Here is a 17,517-nt window from a genome sequence, read left to right as displayed (position 1 = left end):
AAAAAAGAAATCTTAAAATTTTAATAAAAAATAAAAAAGTTATTCTATTTATAAATAACGTATATCTAATTTTTAATAAGAAGACGCGAAAGAGTTATTAAGCTAATTTAGTCGATTTAATTAAAGAGCGTAATAAATTTAAATTTATAATTAACTATATATATAAATTTAAGATTTTTTAACTTAATTCTATCTTATTCTTTTATATATATTAATTAAATAAGATTTTTTTTATAAGTATATAATATCTATATAGTAGTCTATAATTACTCTTTATAATTTAAATAAAAGCGTATATAAATAATTAATTAATAAAATTTAAATATATAAAAATTATAATTCTTATTATATAAATTATTTTATTTTATTAAAAATTAAATTATACTCTATTAATAATTTTTTTAAATATAATCTAATTTCTATAAGATATAGTATATTAGTTATACTCGATATCGTCTTATCGGCTTGTTGAATGATTCGAAATAATAGTGCATTAGACCCAGATGCCTTTTTTGGGCTCGATGTGAAAATCGCATTCGTTATTGCTATTGATGTGACCTCAAAGACCTGCTTGCAAGCCAGGGTGCTAATGATTGGAGTCGATTCGGAGGGGGGAGGGGTATATCTGTGGGCGTATGAACCAAACTGTCAGTCGGTAGACTCCCAGATTTTCTTTCTATGTTTAGTATAGTTGCGAAGTCAAGGTAATCGACTCCCAGAACTCTCTACATTGACGCCGACATAATGATTCGCTCGATGCTGCTCGCCTGCGCTTCTAGCGTACTAAATTTGGTTTAAAAATTCCACACATGAAGCCGTTCATTCAAAGCCATCATCTTGCAGCTGTGAGTCATCAAGGCTTGTGGAATGAATATGGCCAGCATCTTGAGGTGTGAAGCCTTCCGCGTCGGTACTGCTTAGAACGCTCGGACGGATAAACGCGTTGAGCTGCTCTTTCTCCTCAGTGGTGTCCGACTGGAAATCGGTATGAGCCACGCTCGTGTCAATCAAAGCTGCGTAGTCGTCTCCACCTGCATCCGTAAGAGCTGAGTTCAGTCTTTGCCACAGACCTTGCATGCTTGGAAACGGAAGTCCAGCACTGTCTTGGTTGTCAAGACCGTACAATGCGCTTGCTTCGCGTAGACGGACTCGAGCCTGATCCGGCCTGTCAAGCCTCAGCCAGGAATCTGATGCCAAGACAGTCCACAACGCGGCCTGTCTTTTACGAGTGCCTGCAGCAGCAGCAGCAAAATCCGGCCCCGTCCGAGACATATAGCACTCCGCAATGCGTTCTGTGGTCAAAGCTTGCGCGCTAAGAGTCAGTACACCAAATTCGAGCAGCTTTCCTCCCCACCTAGCGGCATCGTCCGCTGCGACGGGGCCACGGGTTTTGAGTAGCTCTATTGCAATGGTGAGACATCGATTAACGTTGAATGGCATGGAGCATCTTGTAAGATACGAGTACGCGGCATTTTCGAGCATTTGATCAAGTGATTCTGATCTGGACTTTGAATTGAAAGCATGTGGAATTAGCAGAGAGGTGATCGCAGCCATCTCGTTTGCTGCGGCATGATAACCCCATGCTTTGTCGTGGCCGAAATCTGCTCGCAAAAAATCATATGTGCTATAAGCCAACTTCCAATCTCTGAGCATAAAAGCGTAATCACCCAGTTGGCGCATGGTCGACTCGGGTGTTTCTGGTGGGTAGAAGCCCTGCTGATAATCGTAGTTGCTTCCAGACGGATTTGAGATACCCGCAAGGCCGAGTGTCGTACTCTTGGCCGTGCCAAAGCCTGTCCAGCGTTTGGACAATGATATAAAGCGGCCACCGATACCGCGTCGCCTGGAAGCAACCTGGTCATTCCATGTCATGACCCTACTCTCCATGAATGGTACGATGGATTGAGTCACCATCTCGCGGAGAAGATTCTTAATAGCGGTGGAATCCGACTCGAGAATGTATTTTTCCGAGAGCTCGACGTCGTCAGCGTCATCTTCGAACGTTAGTACTAAGCCAATGATAAAACTCATGCAAACGAGCCTACCTCCCATGCTAAGCTTTTCGATTTCTTCTTCTGCCGAAAGCCACTCGTATGAAGGAACCCTGGTGCTATCATCATCAGTTAAGACACATTGAGACCGTCTAAGCCTAAGCAAATGGCAGTGGAGGCCAAAGTGTCTTTTCATAAGGTCAAAAAGAGCGGTTGATTTGGTAATGTCGTCGTTCTCTTCATCATGAATGAGGACATAATAGCGTAAATACTCCATGCCCATCCATGCAGGTACCTTTTGGCTCCCGTGACCGGTATTTGAATATAGCTGGCGCAAAGCTTCAATTGGAGCCGGGTGGTGCGAGCTGACTGCAATCAGGCAAGCGACAGGATGCAAAAATGTCTCGTAGGGCGCAATGGATGCGCTTGAAAGCAGCTTGCGTAGATAAACCGGGTACAGAGGCGATAGGCCGGGTCGTGATCCATACGATGTTCCCTCAAGATCAACATAAGCCTTCCCTTGGCCTTCCGAAGCTGCGCTCGTGGTTCGAAGATAACGATCGAGTACCTTGTCAATGGATTTTACCGTCTCGTTACTGTGCGAGGATCTGGTATGTTCAGAGACGCGTTGAGAACCATTGACCAGGTTCCGAGCATCTTGATCCACCATCTCACCATCTGCACGATGTGTGCTGTTCGTCTGAAGCGCTTGAGAATTCATGATTCTAACGCCGAAGTCATCCCACCCTCTACTACCTCCCATGCTATCTCGAATAACGACCTTGCCGTGCAAATGTTCTCCGTACGGTCTGAGGAGACTATATAGCCCATCTTTGAAACCTTTTTGTCTGACAAAATCCTCGGTGTCTGATGATGCGAAGACGGCTACCCGAGGCGCAAAAGACCTCACGATAATCTGTCTGTGCGTTTCGTTACTATCATACGCCGAAGTCGTTGGCGATGACCCCCGGCTGCTACTGGAAGAGCGCTCATGGCTCTGCGATCGCAGGTTAGACGGTGACCTGGACTTGTATATTAACGACGGGCCCGCAATCAATGGTAGGCGAGACTCTGAACTAGACAGGGATGTTCTGGTTCTTATCTGAGACGAAGAGTTTGACGCTGTGTTGTTGGGCAGATCGCTTGATGTGAATTCTCTTGACGATCTCAATGCAAGCTCAGGTTGCGGGCGTTGGGAGATTCCACCAGGGCTCCCATTCTCATGCTCTAAAGGTGTCATAGATGGAGAGTTCCAATCTCTGTCGTCTGCCTCGGCCTAGTCGGCCTGTAATGAGCCCTGTGAGATCTCCTGTACTGGCGGCAATGAAGAGCTCCGGAGAAATAGGGCATGAAACATGGTATCATTCTATGTAGGGGCAAGTTGAGTTCGTTTGTGTTGTTCCTCTAAACTTGCGGATCGCCTCCCCAAGATCATGGCTTCATCAGCCTGCATAAAGATTTGATTATGAACGCGAGTGACGGAATGGCGGGTATTCAATGCATCCACAATAAGAGCGTTTTCCACTCATTAAGATGCTTGAATATGTCTTTGAGTTTGAGGTAGCTATCGTTAGACGCAGCCGCCTTGTAGTCGCGTGGCAAGTATAGCCGCAGCTATTGATCGTCGACACTTCAGAAGTTCGTCTAGAAAGCCAGTCTCTCGCAACGGTAGAGATAATCCTTGGCTGAGGTGGAGGGTTATCTTTGTTTTTTATTGCATACCCTGTCGAGCCACAGCATGAGCGAGCTTGTAAATTTCATCTTAGGCGAGGGAGAGCAGTTCCGAAGGTCATACAGACAGTCCGCTAGAGATGAAGATAAACAAGTGACTATGCTGACTACGGATGTAGAGCACGTTTGCCATCGCTTTATTCAGACTTCACCCTTCAACGCTACTCCAACCCAGACGGATTTGCAGCAAATACGGCTGCATGGATCGACGCGCTGACCAAAGCTGCCCGGTCTGGCTTGCTGCCATCCGATGGCGCTAACCATGACACGTTGTTAGTGAGGACCGGAGAAATTCTCCTGCAGTCTTTGGAGACCAAAGAATGGGGGAGACCGTTGGCCCTCAGAGCTGTCATAGTAGGTAATACATATCTTCAGCCACGGTTCTTGTAGGCAATGCCTAAATAGTCGATCGACAGGATGAAGCAGTTTGCCAGCGGAGCATGATTCCCTACCAAGAATTTATCACCGCTCGAAAGTCCATACACAGTCGTAATTGGACCATTCAACCGAGGTGGCTTTTTTCTTGGGGACTGAAGCAACTAGGGCTTTTGGATTTGTCTATAGGGGTAGGATTACTGCCAACAGCGAGCTTTGTCATACTCCCGAACGTCGAAGTACGTGGCAGCTACCATGATCATGGAAGCTTTCTTACTCTGATACAGGAAGCCGCGAGTAAGATTGTCAACAAGATGGGGAGTTCAAGCAATCAGATCGACCGCATATATCCAATGTCCATGTTCAGTACTGAAGCTGGAAAAGTTCTAAAGTCGCAAAACGGATTGACCGAGAGTGATCTCCACCTCATTCTCAAATATTTGGCACGAGACAAATCAAGAATAATCTATGACGCTGAGGTAAGCTAGTCACACTCGAAGAGCGTGCAATCTAATTTGGCTATTAGACCGTCAAATTCAAGGCAGCAGGTGAGACTTCATCCACGTTAACGACTCAAGACAAAACAATAGCTTCCTTAAAAACGCTCATTGCCGACATCAACTTGCAAGTCGCTATGTTCTCAACGCGCATTTCAAATCTGTCAGAAAGTGCGCAAAAGGCGATCAAAAACAAGAACCGAACGTCTGCGCTGGCTGCGCTTCGATCAAAGAAATTGAGCGAAACAATCCTAATGCAGAGATCGGAGACACTGGCACAATTGGAAGAAGTGTATGGCAAGATCGAACAAGCAGCAGATCAGGTCGCCATCGTTCGCGTCATGGAAGCCAGTACAGGCGTGCTCCGAAATCTGCATGCACATATAGGTGGCATCGACAAGGTGGAGGATGTCATCGAAGGTCTTAGAGATGAAATGGGCAAGGTTGATGAAATTGGTGGCGTAATTGAAGCGAGTGCTCAAGTGGACAGCGTCATCGATGAAAGTGCCGTGGATGAGGAGCTCGAAAGCTTGGAGAGGCAAGCTAAAGCAAGAGAAGAAGAGAAGGGTGCGCGCCAGACGCAGGAAAGGCTCGCCAGTATTGCCACGGTCCGAAAGACCGAGGACAATCAGCCGGAAGAACGCAAGGACAACCCTCAGGAGCTGTCGTCCGATAGAAGAGCTCCAGAATCTCCAATGGAAGAGGGTATCAGCGGTTTGAAACGTCTGTCGCTGGACGATCCTCGTGGTACAGCCGAGAAGGCATGATGATGAGCCCGTAACAGACAATGCAGAATGACTGACCACAGAAGACTGCAACATCGTGAGGACACAGAGCAGCACTCCTAGAATGGCTTGGTCACTTGCCCATTTTTGAGCCATATCAAAGGCGCCTTAGGGGCTACTCCGATTTACACTGCCCCACTCAGAGGAGACGAGCATTCCCAGACTGGTTGCCCTTTGACTGCAGTAGTCCTCCATGAGGGTCAATCACCTACATCTAAGTCCGCTAGATTTCTTGGTGATTGGATATCGTGCAACTGATCCACGCTTTCTGCTGAGTTGCGATTCGCGCTTGTAGCCAAACATCCGTCGTCAGTACGTCGATCAAGCACCGGATTGGGAGTGCCGTTAGTGCTGCTGGTGGATTCGACCTTAGCGTTCACCTTCCGGCGGGCTTGAGCGATCAATGCTTGAAAATTATTACCATGATTACTGGCCCATGCTGCCCCGTCAAAAGTTTTGCTCATCACGGAAGAAGCACTGCCTGTCCCGTTACAATTACCCAAGATCTGACGGCCCTGAGTTCTGTCCCAAGCTTCCAGTTCTTGAACTAGCTCACGCTTCGTCTTCGGTTTTGACGAATCGCAGTTTGCATTCACGAGGTTGACCCATTCCGTATGTCTCCGTATGAGCAGATCTTTAGGACCTCCATTGGGTATGCCGAGTTCAGAGAGCTTTTTCCGCAATGCGTTATCTTTGAGCAAGGAGTAGTTCAGTTGAGGAAGACGCTCCATAGCCTTTGCAGGTCGACGAGAATTTGCAATCACGTTGAGACGAGGAGCTGACTGCCTAAGCTGTGTCAGTGTGCTTATCAATCAATACCATTGGAGCATCTACCTTGCTGGTGATGTTTTTGATGCTGAATTGTTGTGTACATCTAAGTGAGGATAGACTGCTTCCTCCTTCATTCTCGCCCCGCAGATGGGACATGCAGTCAAGCCGTCCTCTAGATATAACTTAGTATTAATCGCTTGAAATACTATGTTTTGAGCAGACCGACCTGGCTGAAAGCCATCATCCCTTCCATCGTAGACAAAGTGGTCATTGTTCTCTCCATCCGATATCGAACGCCTTCGATTCCTCCACCTAACTTCCCTTCGTCGAAGACTGTGATCCACGTACTCCTCGTCCTCATCTTCACCCTCTTCCATGTCCGTGTCGTCTATCTTCCTTTTCTGAGTCTTCCCAATGGTATCTCTAGTAGCTTCAACATTTTGTCCAAAGTGTAGAACCGCTGGTCTTGCAACTTTGAAAGCATCCACAAGCTCTTGGACCGTCGAGTTCGGTCTTAGTTTCATTGCTTGATCTTGCGTACGACATGCCGGACACCGGCCGTCGGTGGTCAAACATCGGCGGATACAAAGAGAGCAGAAGGTGTGAGAACACGAAGTAATCATAGGCGTGTCAAAAAAGTCCTTACACACTTGGCAACGCAAAGCTTGTTCGACCGGGCCGAGCTGGGATATTGATGTCTGTAGCCAATCAGATGGGTCGGAAACATCGAAAGAGCTATCCATAAGGTCCTCTGTCTTCGTAGGAGCGAGATTGGTAGGTTGAGCTTCCAAAATGCCGAGATCTTGAACAAGAAAACGCGGCCACTGCCGCGCCGCTTGGCGCTGCAACGCGTTTATTGATTTTCAAGAAAAGCTAAAGTAAAGTGAAGCATGACAGTCCTGCCTTACATTCACTCCGTCCTTATCGATTGCTCTATTATAGCGCTTCCTTGAATTGATTGGGTACTTTGTATGCGGAGGGAACGGAGAGGTTTCTGGTGTATCACTTTTTGAGGCTCGGGCGAAATGTCTCAGGATTCTAAAACCTTCCTTGCGGCCAGTGTATTGAATGATGGGAAAATAGTGGGTTCCAAATGCCAGCGTTGAGTCCGGTGATGCTCTCGTTGATATATTTTTGTCAGGTATCCTACCGATCTCTGGGCCGAGAATTAAAAGTGCATAGCAATGTTGCGAAGAAGTGCGGAGAGATCAAGCGCAGTTGAAAGGACTGGCTGAATTCTCTATCAGAATGCTCTACGAATTCTATTCTACCCAGACGACTAAGAAGCCAGCGTCGATCAAGGCAACCTACCTCCTGGACGGCGTTCCCAAAGGTCCGAAGGAATTCGGCGTCAATGGGCATCAGCAAGATGGAAAAGACATTCACCTGCAGAGTAGTCCGTACATGAGCAGCTCAATGCCACATCAAGAGGAACAAGAGGAGGCAGTTCCATCGAGGAGCATAATTCTGGCAAAGGAAGAAGATCTTGGAGGTAAGATGGACATGCGTTTTGTGGGCTTGGTCTACTTTGCGGCTTCCGAACTGTCCGTTGCTGAGAAAGCTGTTAGCGGCCAAAGCAAAATACAGCCAAATACACTCCATACATATTTACAGCTTAGGGCCAAGCAGGGTACAGGTAAGCCGACGAAGCTTTGCTCTCGTTTCCGGACAATGCCAATTATGATAGAATCTCCAAATTCTGTCAGACTGCAACAGAGCGATATCCGTGGAATATGCGAATGAGGATCCATTAGTATTTGGAGAGAAATATGGAGTCATTCATAATACAGGTGTGAAGGTAGGATCCGCTTCCCCATTTGAATCCTTCTAATACCTGACAATGGAGTTTGTAGCGGAGGACGGGGAGACGACCACCTATTGGAGCCCAGCCAGTCCCTACAGAGACGGTCAACGAGAAAGCCAGTAGCAAAAGCCAAGGCCTCAATAGAGAGCAAAAGAACGCTGTCAAGTCGTCCGATCGACCTCCGCCAAGTGACAAGTCGACTAAATCGACATCTCAAGCTGCATTCGCCCCAGATATCAGGGCCGAGCGACCTAGAGATGTCGAGAAGAAGCCAGTCAGCAAGCCAGCCGCGGCGAAGAGGGAGCAGTCTGACATATTCAAATCCTTTTCCAAGCCCAAGGCAAAATTAAAGCACGAGGATGCTGGTAGCTCGACTGGTGCATTCCCTGTTCCTAGCACAGCACACTCGGTGAGCATTGTTTGGCCGTTTGATTGCACTTGGCTTTCTAACAGAGCATAGCAGGAATTTAAGAGCGTGCAAGAAGATGGTAAGGGCAGGCTTGAGATTCAAGTTCCTTCTCTGATTAATCCTCGCAGAACCAATGAAAGATACTTCTGAGGATGAACACGAGGAGGACTTCGTGGTCTCCAACAGTGCAAATCGAAGAACATCAAAATCACAATCTGAGCGGGCGGAACAGCTTCGGAAGATGATGGAAGATGAAGGTAAAGAAATCGGCGCATGATACGGTATTGACCTTACGACTGACGGGGTACGTAGACGAAGAGATGGAAGTCACGGGGGAGGATGCTCCACAAACCTCTCAGGAATCAGAACCTGTAGACGGTCCCACCTCACAAAAAGATGTTTCTCGTGAACCTCCTATTGTCGTGACTGGAGGGCGCAGGCGAGGTAGACGGAAGGTCATGAAAAAGAAGACAATCAAAGACGATGAGGGTTATTTGGGTCTGTACTTTTAATCAGTTGATACAGGTTGGGAGATTGATGCTAATATGGTCTCCTTTTAGTGACAAAAGAGGAGCCAGCCTGGGAATCCTTTTCCGAGGACGAACTTCCTCCGCACAAACAAAAGACTCCTGCATCCACTGCAACATCGTCAATGGGGAAGAGCAAGATGTCCGGTGGAAAACCCGGGCAGGGCAATATCATGAGCTTCTTCGGGAAGAAATAAATGGCAAAATCAGGAGGTGATGGGTCCATTGATATTTGAGAGGGTAATGAGATATTAAGTCTAAAGTAGTAAGCTTGGTTGATCCCTACGATATTTATGCAGTGACGGTCTCAGTGCTTTTCCGAGTAAAGGCGAAGTTCAGCGTTATAGGCGGTTTGTACGCACAATAATGTGAGGACATTGCTTTGGAGGCCTGTCTGTCCCTTCTGTATATTGTCTATAATGTCGACCAATGCTGTGAAATGTTTGAGCTCTCTGCTTGCCGGTATAGCACACACCTTAATCTCATCAGATCTCAGAAGCTAATTTGTCACGCCGGACATTCAAATATAATTTTCCAAAATGGCTATAGGGGTAGATACAGTATTCGAACCCTATCACAGGAGGTGCAAGAAATTGAGGGGGGTACTTTTGAATAATCTGCCTTATAAACAAATGGGGGCAAGACGGTTTCATATGATATCTAGATGTTTTTCAGGTGGAACGCTGTTCATTTAGGGACCTGAGAATCTGGTGTTCACACTCGAATCTTTCAAAGTAACACACACTCATTAAGATGCTTTCAACATCAGGGCAAAGGCTCGCATGCATTCAATTGATGAAGACACTCAATGCTGTAGAGGTGATGCATTTGCTAATCTTCTGATGGTATCATTCCTATGAATACAGCATGGGCGCAAGGTACTGACGCATACCCAATCGGATAACCTCGATTTCCTAGCACTTCATGTGCACATCAAGGTATCGTCGTTCATCGATGGTCAATGAATCCTCACCCTCTCGGATCGACCTAGTTGCCCACACCACGCTTGCCGTCTCCGTCAGAGTCTTTCATGCTGTGATTTGAAAGTGCAAGGTCAGCTATCTCTACTTGTCAGACTGGGGAGGGAAAATTTAGAGTGCACCTACGGGTTGAGTTTGTCCCTGCATAAAGTTAGCACTTGGATTATAAAATAAGACTAGGATTTGTCCTTACATGAGTCCTGGCTTCTTTCCGGTCGTGTTGGTGTTGTCGTATCCGCTAGTGCCGGTGTTATCATAGCCGCTGGTACCACGAGAGCTGTCAAGGCCGGTGTTATCGTAGCTTGATGTACCAGTAGTCGCCGAACCTCCTCCCAGAGCACCGCCAACGGCTCTTGGTTCACCCTCGAATCCATCGTAGCGCTCTTCACGGCCAGTCAAGCTTCCACCTTGCTTCTTGAAGTCAGCCATACTGACGGCGGGCAGAGCAGATGCGGCGTGGTGCTTGGCCTCGTTCTGATGGACTTCGTGTATGGGAACAGTGGTGTGGACAACCGATGGCTGGATAGTCTCCTTTTGAATAACTGGCTGAATGGTCTGAAGGATGTATTAGTAATTTCCCTCTGTTAATTAATGGGGGAATAATGACCTCATGAACATGATGGTGCACGTGCTCGCCGGCAATGACTGGTGCAACGGAGTGGGTCTCTTTGGTACCTGCTTCAGTGCGGGTATTCTGGAATTGCATGCGCTCTTCTTCAAGACGAGCCTTGATGGCGTTGGAATCGCCGTGTTGGAGCTCACGCTCCTCGACAGCGGCCATGCGGTGATGGTGTTGTTCAGGGAGAATCTCACGATCCTTGACTGGCTGGACAGAGGTGTGGTAATGGTCTTGGTGCACCTCGCGGTCAATAGCAGTCTGAGCCTCCTCATGACGCTGCTTAATCACTTGCTCGTTCACAACGGCGGGGGCGACCTTCTCATGAACTGTGGTATCATGGTGACCAGCTTTCTGCCTGGGTAAGTAAGTAATATATGATCAGCAGAGTCTACTAAGGCAAGTGATGACAACGTCGATGAATTTCAACGTTGGTAGTGGCAGACAGACTGAGAGTCTTCTATTGCTTGCACAAAGACATCAAGGGAAGACGGATCAGAAGACTGGTGGCAGTAAGCCATGGCAGTCAATGTTGATACTTACATGAAATCGCTGACCGCTGCCTTTGCTTTATCCATTTTGAAACGGTTGATCTTGTTTTGTTGTGAGATTGGTATGAAGTTTGTAGAAGGAGGTTGGTATTTGATAATGATTGTTCGTGTAATAGGGAAGAAAGTGGTGTTGTTGAAATGGGGAGAATTTAAGAAAGCAGGTGTGATATGTAGGCTTTAGGCGTTTGTGGTGGGGGTGAATTAGCGCCGCTGGATTACCTTACAGTTACATCATTGATCGACCTGTTCCCTGCTTTGGACTTGGACTATGCAAGTGCCAAGCCCCGAAGCACCAGTGGCCAGTGGCTTGACTTCGGGAACTTAACAACGTCACTGCCTGTTTAAGCAGTGTCCTATTGGCTGCACTTCAACTTTACGACGCCGTAACCAGCCAAAGCCCAAATTCTCTGCCCCAAGAATTACGCTCGAAGAAGAAGTGGCGTCCGGGCTCTTTTTGCTTTTCATTCTACAAAATAACATGTAGATCTTGCATCGCCATGGCACATCTTTCATCCAGCCTCTTCTAGACTTCCTAGACCTATTTCCTACATCATAGTGCTCAGAGACGTCCCTCTCATGCTGGCGGCTTGTGCAGGAAAATGGTCTACGGGGACATGTAACACCTATCGTAATCGGACCGCCAAACCTGGCTGAGCAACTCGAACGATGCGGATGGAGAGACTGTGGGCTGGAGACTTTGATGACGCACATCTCGTGCTATATACATTACTAGAGCTCATGGAAGCTACCTCCATTAGTTTAGAGTTCTACCTATTTTCCAAGAGTTTCGAATTTTCTACCCTGTACGAAAAGTAGAATCCCCTCTCCAAAAAACGAGATTTCAATTCCCTGGCCAGCAACTCAGTCTCTTGCTGTGCTAAAATCAGCGACGTTGGTCGTCCCAGCTTGAAAGTTAACGGGGTTGTTGTCTTGTTAAAACAGCCATGGCGTCTCGTATGAAAAAGCTATTTCATCGTAAGAAGGACAGCGATACTGAACAACCACCTCAGCGTACTCGAGCACCGAATTCCGACAGGAGTGACCCAGCTCTTCGTACCTCCCGTTACGAGTCAACAGAGCCGGGCGAGCTTCCGCAGACCGGAGATTACCCCGTCAAAGGAAACGACAGCTCAGTCATATTACAGCAAGGGCGCAAATCGTCCGTTTCGCGCAGCCGCCGTAATTCGGGCACCCCTCATAACCTACCCTATCGATCATCTACCCCAAATCAGTACGAAGCATCGAACCGCGCTCCTCATATGACTCCACCACCAGTTGTAGCTCGGTCCAACGATCCTTACCAACAGAGCTCAGCAATGCCCATGGGAGGTCAAGAAGAAAGGCGCAGGCGTGATATTCCACAAGACCTTTCTGGTTTGAATCTGGGTAATGTAGAATGTTAGACCTTGTGATTGATTTAAGAATGTGTAACAAAGTATTGACCTCTAGATAGCTCCAACGACGGTAACGCAGACCGTGACGACCACACGTACGCCCCACCAAGGATACAATGCGAACAGACGCACTCCTCAAAACCAAGGAGATGCTCCCAGGGACATTCCTCAAGAACAAGGATACTCTCCCCGGAACAATGCCACCCTTCAACATCAAGAGTATGCTCCCCGGAACAATGCCACTCCTCAACGCCAAGAATATGCTCCTCGCAACAACAACACCACTCCTCAACACCAAGAGCACGCTCCTCGAAACAACGCTACTTCCCAAAATCGAGATTACGCTCCTCGAAACAACGCTGCTGGTATTAGACCTGTTAACGAAGGGAACGCTCAGAAAGGTTCAATTTCTCAACCATATCGAGGGGATTCATCGTCAAATCCACGATCCAATGCCTACGGCTCTCCGAATCTGCAAGATGAAGATGACACAGGTCTAGCACGACAGAATTCGATCCCTAGAAAACAAATAGGCACGTCTGCGAATGCACCGTACTCATCTGTCCAGGCCTCATCACCTCCAAGTGCCCAGACAGATTATAGCCGACAGCAGAGTGCTCCCAAACCTCTACCATCTACACCAGCGGCTGCAAGCCCTGGGTACAATGATCGCCAGACGGATTCTGCTCCTCAGCCGTCCAACATCCTCAACAGATCAAGACCAATTGCTACAAGCCAAGCTGGCCTACGGGACGCTCACGATGTCGTAGATCGAGCAAAGAATAATACTTACGACACTCAAGTCGTTGAGACTGTGGCACCAGGTCAGTTGCACTCCCGAATTGTCAACCACTGAGAAACAACACTAACTTGTTATTCATTTAGCCGTCGTCCACGAAAAGGTTCATAGAGCTGTTCATCATGTTCGTGAGGAGGTCATTACCCGCGAGATACACACTCATGATGTTTACCACCGGGTTCAGCCAATAGTGGACGTGGAAGTGCTTCCACCGCGACATTTTTTGCCCGTCGAAGGTGGTGGACTTGTGGAAATCAGTGCACAAGAGGTACCAGGCAGAGCCAGCAATTGGGTTATTGCAGAAACGGCGTCCAAAATTCCGTCGGACCAAGCTGCACCTCCTGGAACGACCCGATTTACTGCCCGAAGTTTTCCTGGTCGAGAAGGTGATGCTGTAAAATACATGAGTCCCGAGGGATATGAAAAGACGGAGCAGACATGGGTTCATCCACCTGAGTTGGAGGAAGGCGCTCGTCTCACCGGACAATCATGGCCTATGGTAATTGGAGAGGAGCCGCCAGGAAAGGGCGAGCATGGATTTGCGGGAGCTCATGGATTCTCGACTCCAAAAGCGACAAAGAGAAAGAGCCCCAAGAGAAATCCAGCGATTCAGGGTAGTCCAGCGCCGCGAGCTGGTGGAGGACCTGGCAGAGCATGACACGCTGCCCACTGCAGTCCATTGCAGCCCCATTATCACCCCCAGGTGTTCTCATTGTTCCAAGCTCAGTGTTACCCTCAAAAGCTAATGGCTCAGCGTTCAAGCGTTTGCATCTTTCAAAACAAGGTTTTTCAGGTCGTCCGCTTCTGTACATGAAAATCCGAGAACATACTTAGCCTATTGTTTATGTTAGAGATTGTTGTGGGAAGACTCGACCGTAAGAGATGACAAGGTCTTCGTCATTGCATGTAGAGTAGAAGGTAATCTCGATTCCTTCAGACAAAGGCTTTATTTGTCCTCGAATGTGCATCAAGCCTTATACATATGCGGGAGGCTGGGTCGTAATCATAACTAGTACCCGAGCCATATCATACTTTCATAGAAATGATGTGTAATTGAGGTTATGGCCTACAGAGAAGGATGCAAGAGATGAATGATCAGAGGTATGTCTACGACATGAAACCGGAGGATTCGAGAATCTCGGTCCTGTAGACAGCACGGTGTGGAGTCTTTATGCCACACAGCGTGCTTGAATGTTTCACCAAAGACAAGTCTCCAAAGTCTCGAGTATCACTGGAAGCTTGCAGAGCAAGAATCAAGGGGTCAAGTGCATTTGGTAGAGTATCTCAATACATGGGTCCGTTTTCGAACGTGCCGAGGTTGCAGACAATTCCAGACCTCATGCCTCTCGACTTCTTGATCGTGGCGCACCACCACATATGTGAGCTTGGCGATATCTTTCCCCACCAGGGTCTGGCAACACGCGTTCTCCCTCAATGAAATAGTCATACGCCCCAAAGATAGTAAAACAGATCCCCGGGGGCAGCTTCAAGCCACCAGAAGCCTTATAATTGTCTGACTGACGCCGACTCGGACGACGACTCGGACGCCATGAGTGGCGGCTGTTTCATTGAGCATGGTGGAGAGACTGTTCAGGTGATTACGAGTACGTGTTCGGGGTCTGGGATTTGTTCAGATGAAACATGTAGTACCTAGTGCTGAGTGAGGAAGCATGAGGACCACTCAAAAGAACATGCTATTTCAGGCTTGATTAAGCTCTGTTTTAGGGGCGGATAAATGGTGGAGAAAGCCGAAGCCAGGAGCGTGGCAGCCATGTGATTCGTTGACCCCTGAGTCTTCGACGACCGTGCATCATTTTCAGAAGCTTACTTTACTTTAGATGTTCCCCAAGCGGCCGAGGCCCATGCACCCGAGGACGGCTAAGGTTTCAGAGGTGCAGAGGCCTGCCGAATCTCGAAAGATTAAGGTAAGGTACCGTATCGATGGCGATACCACCCACGCCCACACGTTCGTGCGTCCTGCTTTGATTGAAGAGCATTGCACGCGCCATTCTATCTTACTTCGCGCCCCAATGATGGATATTGGATACTGAGTCAACTCTGCTACCGATCGCTACTTTTACTTAATTACTTTCTTTACCTTAATCAACATGGGCGCCATTGCCGCCATGTCCACTCAACCTTTCCTATCCGCAACACTCTCTTCTCTGTCTCTTTTCTTCTACCCTACCTTATAAGTCCGTCTTTTCACTTCAGTCCCTCGTTACTTTCCTTTCCCATTCATTCATTGATTCGTGCCGACCAACTTGACCACACGGACTCATTCTTTTGTCCTTGCTTATACTTCCCCTCCTCTCCGACCCCAGCCCCCACACTCCTTCTCTATCCCTTATCAATCCATATCAAAAACTTTCCTTGTTGGTCGAGCCTCAATCTAGCCTTGCATCTTCTGCACCCAACATCATTCTCTTCGTTTTTTCAGATAATCTCAGCAGTCCACCACGAAAGCGCCGGTCTCTTTCGTCCGCTCTACACAACACCATCCAAACAAGTCCACTTGACGTGGCCTCAGAACATTCCCCACGCCTGCCAGTCAGCGCCCTTGCATCATGCATCACCTAACGAGCTCAACGCTGCTCTGCTTCACCGTCTTACTGGCATCCATATCTGCCGCTCCCTCCAAAGCCCACGGGAACTCCTACAAAGTCCATCGCCAGGCTATTGGTTCGGGACCCAAGGATGGTGTGATGGTACTGGAGAAGGCATATCGAAGACGCAATTGGACGCCTCCGGAAGGCTTAACCGCGGCCGTTGCATTTCACGCAGATGTCGTCGCCAACCCGGTACATTCAACAATCAAGGAAGATGTCGCCGTTGGAGGAGGTGGCACGGGTGCTGGAACAGTCACCGCGAAGGTCTATGGATCCAATACCGAGTATTTGTGCCCCGTCCAAATCGGAGGGCAGACGTTTAACATGGACCTTGATACGGGCTCTGCGGATTTGTATGTACCTATCTCATCCATTCGTGGAGTCCCCTCTTTAGTTGGATTGACTAATTCTCTGCACAGTTGGGTTCTCAACACGGCTTTGCCAGCCGCTGATCAGACACGCCACGATGCCATCTACAGCCCATCTGACTCTAAATCTTTCAATAGCATTCCAGGCGCCTGGTTTGACGTTGCATACGGGGATAATTCAAGCACAAGCGGAATCGTGGGCAATGATACCGTGCGGATAGGGACCATCACTGTGGTGGGCCAAGCGGTGGAACTGCCGAGCACTGTCAGTTCGCAATTCAGCGGCGACATCAACTCGGACGGCATCGTTGGTTTGGGGTTTTCGCAATTTGGTAGCAGCATCAGGCCATCGCCAATGCCAACCTTCTTCGAAAACGCAGCATCCAAGCTCAAGGAAAAGGTTTTTACCGCCAATCTAAAGGCTGGAATCCCAGGCCAATACGAGTTTGGCACAATCGATGCTTCAGCCTACCAGCCCCCCCTTACATACACCGCGGTCAACAGCTCTGGTGGTCTTTGGCAGTTCGATCTTAGCCAGTACGCCGTTGCCGATGACCTATATGGAGGCGTTGCAAGTCCTGCGATCGCGGACACAGGCTCGTCGCTCCTGATGCTGGACCCAGCCATCGTAAACAACTACTACGCGAAAGTCCCAACCAGCACGGACGACCAACAGGGGAAGATATTTCCGTGCGATACAGCGCTCCCTGATTTCAGCTTCGGCATTGGAAAGTCTATGGCTACGATATCAGGCAGCCTCCTGAATTACACATCAGTACCGGGAACTTCAGGTGAGCTTTACCCGCTGGTCAGCCCGTCGTCTTTTAGACTGTACTGACCATTAAATTGCACTAGACTGTTACGGAGGCATTCAATCAAATCTCGGTCATGGGCTAAATGTACTTGGCGATATAATGTTTGCCTCACAGTTTGTCGTCTTCGATGCTGGTGCGATGCGGATTGGATTTGCTCCTCATGCATAGATCGCATACTGGGTAGTGTAGATCATAATGTCTATATGAACATCAACTTTAATCGGTGGAAAGAGAAGAGTTGCTTGAAAAGCATAGGCATACGCATGCATATATTCATACTTATCTAAGCGCCCGAGGCGACATGAAGATTTACGAGATGGAAAATGACTATTATAGACTTGTTGTCAGACGCCTTTTTACACAGACTGAGGAACGCCCGTTCTGATCAACTATTTTACTGTTTTTTGTCGAGGAAATGAATTCCCTAAGATGTGTACGGAGCCAATCATCAGGAGGCTCACCCACTTCTTCACTGTTATCTGAGCCTCGCCATCG

At 48.0% G+C, this 17,517-nt stretch overlaps 7 protein-coding genes across 7 annotated transcripts; 4 read left to right on the top strand and 3 right to left on the bottom strand.

Annotated features, from left to right (window-relative positions):
• Window positions 1–819: 819 nt before the first annotated feature.
• HO173_010891 (uncharacterized protein) lies at window positions 820–3,231 on the bottom strand (the record flags this gene model as incomplete). Its single annotated transcript, XM_037312776.1, has 2 exons — window positions 820–1,994; window positions 2,046–3,231. 2 exons carry the CDS (start codon window positions 3,229–3,231, stop codon window positions 820–822), a joined length of 2,361 nt encoding a protein of 786 aa, XP_037160416.1.
• A 498-nt stretch (window positions 3,232–3,729) lies between these two features.
• On the top strand, window positions 3,730–5,361 carry HO173_010890 (uncharacterized protein; the record flags this gene model as incomplete). Its single annotated transcript, XM_037312775.1, has 4 exons — window positions 3,730–3,779; window positions 3,842–4,076; window positions 4,139–4,576; window positions 4,624–5,361. 4 exons carry the CDS (start codon window positions 3,730–3,732, stop codon window positions 5,359–5,361), a joined length of 1,461 nt encoding a protein of 486 aa, XP_037160415.1.
• A 218-nt stretch (window positions 5,362–5,579) lies between these two features.
• HO173_010889 (uncharacterized protein) lies at window positions 5,580–6,674 on the bottom strand (the record flags this gene model as incomplete). Its single annotated transcript, XM_037312774.1, has 3 exons — window positions 5,580–6,165; window positions 6,214–6,322; window positions 6,377–6,674. The coding sequence occupies 3 exons, from the start codon at window positions 6,672–6,674 to the stop codon at window positions 5,580–5,582; spliced, it is 993 nt and encodes a 330-aa protein (XP_037160414.1).
• Window positions 6,675–7,175: 501 nt separating this feature from the next.
• Window positions 7,176–9,087, top strand: HO173_010888 (uncharacterized protein; the record flags this gene model as incomplete). Its single annotated transcript, XM_037312773.1, has 10 exons — window positions 7,176–7,232; window positions 7,292–7,347; window positions 7,398–7,642; window positions 7,719–7,786; window positions 7,838–7,948; window positions 8,004–8,363; window positions 8,415–8,442; window positions 8,492–8,620; window positions 8,676–8,861; window positions 8,924–9,087. The coding sequence occupies 10 exons, from the start codon at window positions 7,176–7,178 to the stop codon at window positions 9,085–9,087; spliced, it is 1,404 nt and encodes a 467-aa protein (XP_037160413.1).
• A 790-nt stretch (window positions 9,088–9,877) lies between these two features.
• Window positions 9,878–11,064, bottom strand: HO173_010887 (uncharacterized protein; the record flags this gene model as incomplete). The annotated part of the gene is made up of 5 exons (XM_037312772.1): window positions 9,878–9,923; window positions 9,997–10,011; window positions 10,064–10,425; window positions 10,478–10,844; window positions 11,030–11,064. The coding sequence occupies 5 exons, from the start codon at window positions 11,062–11,064 to the stop codon at window positions 9,878–9,880; spliced, it is 825 nt and encodes a 274-aa protein (XP_037160412.1).
• Window positions 11,065–11,981: 917 nt separating this feature from the next.
• HO173_010886 (uncharacterized protein) lies at window positions 11,982–13,888 on the top strand (the record flags this gene model as incomplete). Its single annotated transcript, XM_037312771.1, has 3 exons — window positions 11,982–12,435; window positions 12,491–13,255; window positions 13,317–13,888. 3 exons carry the CDS (start codon window positions 11,982–11,984, stop codon window positions 13,886–13,888), a joined length of 1,791 nt encoding a protein of 596 aa, XP_037160411.1.
• A 1,909-nt stretch (window positions 13,889–15,797) lies between these two features.
• Window positions 15,798–17,190, top strand: HO173_010885 (uncharacterized protein; the record flags this gene model as incomplete). The annotated part of the gene is made up of 3 exons (XM_037312770.1): window positions 15,798–16,192; window positions 16,259–16,998; window positions 17,063–17,190. 3 exons carry the CDS (start codon window positions 15,798–15,800, stop codon window positions 17,188–17,190), a joined length of 1,263 nt encoding a protein of 420 aa, XP_037160410.1.
• Between the last annotated feature and the right edge of the window lie 327 nt (window positions 17,191–17,517).

The sequence above is a fragment of the Letharia columbiana genome (genome assembly GCF_014066305.1).
Source record: "Letharia columbiana isolate WasteWater2 chromosome Unknown Sc0000053_s0, whole genome shotgun sequence".
Classification (NCBI taxonomy): domain Eukaryota; kingdom Fungi; phylum Ascomycota; class Lecanoromycetes; order Lecanorales; family Parmeliaceae; genus Letharia; species Letharia columbiana.
The sequence above is the reverse complement of the archived record's forward strand: the minus strand, read 5'-3'. Positions and strand labels throughout refer to the sequence as shown.